The 5,806-nt window shown below is 35.6% G+C and overlaps 1 protein-coding gene across 1 annotated transcript; it reads left to right on the top strand.

Annotated features, from left to right (window-relative positions):
• The first annotated feature begins 1,315 nt into the window (after window positions 1-1,315).
• trub1 (TruB pseudouridine (psi) synthase family member 1) lies at window positions 1,316-5,388 on the top strand. The gene is made up of 9 exons (XM_084434914.1): window positions 1,316-1,506; window positions 2,385-2,660; window positions 2,798-2,896; window positions 3,130-3,185; window positions 3,267-3,348; window positions 3,433-3,505; window positions 3,606-3,745; window positions 4,244-4,300; window positions 4,407-5,388. The coding sequence occupies exons 2-9, from the start codon at window positions 2,483-2,485 to the stop codon at window positions 4,637-4,639; spliced, it is 918 nt and encodes a 305-aa protein (XP_084291040.1). The 5' UTR covers window positions 1,316-1,506; window positions 2,385-2,482; the 3' UTR covers window positions 4,640-5,388.
• Window positions 5,389-5,806: the final 418 nt, after the last annotated feature.

The following is a 5,806-nucleotide window of genomic DNA, read 5'->3' as shown; positions in this document are numbered from 1 at the left end:
TATTTCAAAAAGAGGACTACAAGCTAATAATAACTGTACCATTTGAAGAAGAAGCATCATTCTTGAGAACAACTATTTGAACTATCACTGGCCAGTAATAATGGCATTTATCCACTGCTTCTCTGGTCACACTCAAGTCACAAAAGTAAAATGAATAATGTCGCAACACTTTTTAAGAATAATTTCTTGGACATGCAAGTTTTTGAACACATGCTGTAATTATAGCCTGGTGGAGGCTTCTGACTGTGGCTCGTGGCAGCAGTAGCCTGATTCTTTAAATAGACTCGGCACCACAAATCATCTGCAGTGCTCGCGGTGAGTCTAATTGAAGTCCAGAAACCATTTGAACTGTCAGTGTCAAAGCTCGAATAATAAAAAGAAGCATTCAGTGGGCGTAAACACGGCATCATCTCGCGTGACGCTGATATGAAAGGAAGAGCATCCAATCTTCTAATGGGCATCTTGCTTGGCTTCTTCTCTGTGTACTTTCTTGAACTCAAGGTAATTGCTTTCTTCAACCCTTCCCTATCATTTTTAAGTCTGTAAAAATACACAATAAATACCACGTCTCCCTCCCCCCATTATTGGAACATGACTGTCAGGAATACCAAAACAAATGATATGAGAGATATTATGATATGCCAAAAGGGAACTTAACCGAGAAAAGGACACCGTTCGCCAAAGTCTCCCAGAGTTTTTTTTTCTTTTAACACAAATGGTGTTAATCCATCAATAATCTAAATAAAATTCCATCATAATACACTTAAGAACCTGAACTTTTTCTTAAGCAGGTCTAATCAGGTTTAGTTTAGGACAAGAGGGTTAATAAGTCATTACCAAACATTATACTTGCTAAACAGATCATTAATTATAATGAATCAGTACACATGCATCAATATGAAAATGTATGAATCAAAGTTTGATGACAAATATATAATACAGATGCTAATATAATGGTCTTATTCTTTATAATGCAGCTTAATAATGTTTGTATTTTTTAAAATAAGTTATATGATACTGCATGTAGCATGTGTGTTGTCAAATTGTAAACATTATGTTTATACAGACAGGTGAAGAGAGAGACATGACAGTCTCACTGCGTCCCAAGTTCAAAAGTGGCTTAATTTTCAGCAGAAACAAACGGTTTTATATCGACCTGTCTTGAGTAAGCTACATATGAATACAGTTTTGTCCTCGCAAATTAAAATGACACTTTAAAACTACATAAAAACTGGTTACCTCTCGTTGACATGATGCAGTGGGAAAAGCTGTGGATTTTCTTCCTGAAATGATGATGTTCGGCAATGTGCCTTTCAGATCAAAATAGGCAATAGTCCCCCGACTTCAGATAAACAGGAGGTGTGCGAGCACTGTGTCCGTGAGCAGCGGAGCAGCTCGTGCGCTCGGCATCAGTGATCACCACAGCGCGAGGCGAGGCGAGAGAATAACGGGAACCAGAGGCACACAATGGGCGTGTCCTGTGTGTGATGGACCGTATGCTGCACGGTATGTGGCTACAGTTAGAGCTGAAGCAGAACATATTTTGAATAGCCACTGCTGTTTTCGAATAACTATAATTTTTCTGACTTTAACCAATTGTAATGGTTTTTACATATTGGTTTTATATATTTTATATAAGTTTTATATTATACATTTCCGACTATTTCTTTTCGACGATAAATGTCACTGTGATCTGCCAAGATCGCACTTGGTTAAAATGTACCATTACACTAGACCTACGTCTCTCATTAAAAAAAACAAACAAACAAATAAAAAAACAAACATAATAATTAAACCAACTACAACGACGTTATAAAAACAAGCCCTAGCCTAGATAAAAACGTATTAGTCTATAAGATATTTTTCTTAAATTCTGTAATATTGAACACATTGTTCTTGTTTATCCTATCTAAAAACTACTTCAGTAGCCTATATAGTGGTTAAATATCGCCATCATGTGGTAATTTAATATGTTACTGTGCCTATAAATTATAAGAAGCAGGCCTCAATTTAGACCTATTAATAATTGACGATACATACACTGCTAGATTTTTGCACGCAGCACGCGATGTGATATGTAGCCAGCCAGCCGCAACCGATCTAGAGTCAGTTTTCGTAGATTTGCATGTGGCTATGGGAATCAGATGGCATTTGCAAGCTTTGTCCCGGGGCAGGAATCAGTCCGCAGTGGATTGAGTGAGATATTTCGATCTGAGGTCAAAAATAAAATAGGCTACTTCTTGTGTATTTTGGAGGCATGATATCAGAATAGTCCTCGCGACTGCAAGTTAAAAGAGTTTGCAGGATTATTAGTGTTTTTGCCTGGGATACAATGATTGAAATGTACTCCGGCAATATCAGGGTTCTCTTATGTCCATTTGAAGGTGCTTACCAGAAACAGGTCAAAGATGACACAAACACAAACGGTCTGCTTCTGGTGTCGTCGGTCACTCTTGAAAGAACTACAAATACCGATACGTGAATGACGTCATCACTTTGCGCCGCGGAAAAATCAAGAACAAGCATGGCTGGTGTGTCAACTTTACAGAACGGTTCATTATCCAAACTGCAGTCTCTGCATGGTATATTTGCCATCTATAAGAAAGAGGGTCCCACCTCAGCTGACGTGTTAAACACACTGAAGAAGGCGCTTTTAAAAGGTAGGTGCGTTTTATGTTACTGTTCTTTTTGGACATCTTGTGATGCATCCAGTCTCTCCTCTGCATTTGGGGATTAGATAGTCATAAGACAATTATCAGGATACTTTTTATTGTATAACGAGTTTATCCCTGCACAGAGGCAGGTGTTGCAAATCCCAACCCTCGGAAAAGGAAGAAGCAACCTTTAAAAATTGGCCATGGCGGCACCCTGGACAGCAATGCTTCTGGTGTACTTGGTAAATATAATATAATATAATGTATATCTTCTTCCGTTGTGAAACATGAAACAAATAAAAAATTACACCTAGAGCACTGAAGAAGTTGAAGCAGCCGTTTTCACAGAAATTACGTGTTAAGGCAATATATGTTGAAAAAGTGTATTTAGGATGTTTTCTTTCTACTAGTCATATTACATAATATACAAAACAATATGATGTAATATATACAGCTTAAAAATAATGTTTTGCAGTGGTTGGAATCGGTGAAGGAACAAAGATGCTCACCACAATGCTTGCAGGATCAAAGGTAAGCATTTTCATGTCTTTCTACACTTGTCATTCCCATCTTTGATTACTGTAACATTCAATTCTATGGCCTTTTTCATAGAAATACAGAGCTGTTGGAGAATTAGGCAAAGCAACTGACACTCTTGACGTCACTGGAAATGTTGTTGAAGAGAAGAGTTATGGTAAGATTTCTTTGGCTGTTATGAGGGAATGGGTATCTAACAGAAGTCAGTGTATAAAGCTAAGTACTTGCTTTTTTTTTCCAGATCACATCACAAAAGAGGCTTTTGAGGAGAAGCTGAAGCAGTTTACGGGTGAAATTATGCAGGTTCCACCTCTGTAAGTCAATTCATTCTGCTTGATATATAACACACTCCTCAGTGATGTCTGAAAGAGTTGTTTCTTGATCTCATAGACATTCTGATATTTGCATTTAAAGATATTCAGCACTGAAGAAGGATGGCAAGCGCATGTCTGTCCTTCTCAAGCAAGGTCAAGAGGTTGAGGCTAAACCTGCACGTCCAGTTACAGTATACAGTCTCTCTTTACAAGACTTCAGCCCCCCACTTTTCACCATAGGTTAGTCATTTGGAAATATTTGATTGATTGTAGTACATGCATGTTCTTTCTTATACACATAGCAAATTCATTTTCATAACTACAGTATTTTAAGTCGACATGAAACGGAAGTTGGACAGTGTTTTCTTCCCTATTGTGATATGAGAGTGAAACAACTTCTCGGACAAGAATAATTGGACTTGATTTTGTCCATTGGGAACTGATTGGATCATTGTGTTTTGCTATTGCTGTGATCTCATGTGAGTGACAAGTTGCCCCGTTCTCATGCTAGTAAACGCATCATCATTTTGATTAGAGATTGAGGACAAAAATGATGTGCATTTATAATAAAAACTGCAATATTCTATTAAAACAAGGATTATCAAATTTTATTTCATTATATTCATGACTTTAAGAGAGTACTTTTATATATTTTTTTATAGAAATCGTTTTATTGCATGCTAAACAGCTTGATTTAAACCTTTTCTTTAAATTTAAATTTACTATTTTCATTTACAGATGTGGAGTGTGGAGGTGGGTTTTATGTCAGAAGTCTGGTTGATGATCTGGCCAAAGGTAGAACTCTAAAGATATTATTATTATGTTTTTAATATTCCCTCAAATGTTTATAAATGTTATTAACTTGACATTTACTGTATAATCTTGAGTTTTACCCCTGCAGGTCTGTTGTCCTGTGCTCACATCAAAGAACTGTCCCGGACGAAACAGGGTCAATTCACATTGGAAGAACACGCATTGAAGGAAGAATGCTGGACGTTGGCAGATATATCACAGGCTCTGCAGCCCTGCCCAAAGCCATCAGGTCAACAAAAGAATGCCAAGAAAGCAAAATCAAAGCAAAAGCCTGGCCCGTCTGAATCTAAGGGTGATGATGGAGATCACAACAGTGACTAAAGGTGATGAAATTGCCCATCTGATACACAAATTACATTCTCAGTGAGAGAATTGTAGGAAATTGCCTGGTCCGCTCTGATTCGAACTGGTCTCTTTCACCATCCCTGTGTATCAATTTGCATGGCAAAATATGGTACTTGTAAATATGGATAAAACAGATGTAGTCAATGTGTTGAAGTTAATGAATGTTACTACAGTGCAAAAACCGTTATGAAAGCCATTTTTGTTTTGTTATATTGTTTCAATATACAAACCTCTTAACTAGTCCTTATGGTGCCAAAAGAAATAAATGATCATTATTTAGATTTTTTAGATTAAGTTAAAACTGCACTGATATTGTTTTGACAAACACCAGTTGGCACTGTCATTTAACTATGTAAGCCCAAAAAAGTGTTGTAAGTACTAGGCTTTTCTTTTCTTTATATTGTTTTTATCACATATTGACAAGCTAATAAAGTTAATAAGTTAGCGGGTTAGTGCGTCTTTTCACTTGATAAAAAAAAAAAAAAGATATATTCTTGAAAATACAGTTATTTTGGTTTGCTAATAAATAAATATCTAATCTAATGTGTTTGTTCTGGGTCCAGCAAATGTTCCATTCTTATACATGATGTTTTCATGTTAGGTACAAAATTGAAAATTGAAAATCAAAGCAATATTTTTAATAGAAAATGTGACATGGAGTATTGCAAAAACTCATTGGAGTATTGATATGTTGGGAAATAGCAATAAATTGTAATTCAAAAGTTAGCGGTTGGCTGTGTTTATTTGAGCAAAAATACAGTACAAACATTAATATTGTGAAATATTACAATTTAAAAGTTTTCTATTTAATATTTTTTTTAGATGTAATTCATTCCTGTGAATGCAAAGCTCAATTTTAAGCATTACTTCAGTGTTCAGTGTATTTCACAGTTGAAAACAGTTGTGCATCTAAATTAGATTGATGTTTGTTTTTTTTGGACACCATGATAATTTTTTTCAGACCTATTTGATGAATATAAAGTTCAATAGAACAACGATATTTCTGATATAGAAATCTTTTCTAACAATGTAAAAGTCTTTATTGTCACATTTGATCAATTGAATGCGTACTTGCTGAATGAAAGAATTCATTTCCTTTTTAAAAAAATCTTAAAATATTGTCGAAAGTTCTGTAATTTTAAT

The sequence above is a fragment of the Rutilus rutilus genome, assembly GCF_951802725.1.
Source record: "Rutilus rutilus genome assembly, chromosome: 16".
Classification (NCBI taxonomy): Eukaryota; Metazoa; Chordata; class Actinopteri; order Cypriniformes; family Leuciscidae; genus Rutilus; species Rutilus rutilus.
This window is presented reverse-complemented; position numbering and strand designations above follow the sequence as displayed.

What these genes read in the sequence shown, in the direction of transcription:
- trub1 (XM_084434914.1), top strand. Translation starts at nt 2,483, where the DNA reads ATGACGTCATCACTTTGCGCCGCGGAAAAATCAAGAACAAGCATGGCT. An exon ending in TGTTGAAGAGAAGAGTTATG is followed by an intron (nt 3,349 to 3,432) that starts GTAAGATTTCTT and finishes TTTTTTTTCCAG; the next exon opens with ATCACATCACAAAAGAGGCT. An exon ending in CCCCCCACTTTTCACCATAG is followed by an intron (nt 3,746 to 4,243) that starts GTTAGTCATTTG and finishes TTTCATTTACAG; the next exon opens with ATGTGGAGTGTGGAGGTGGG.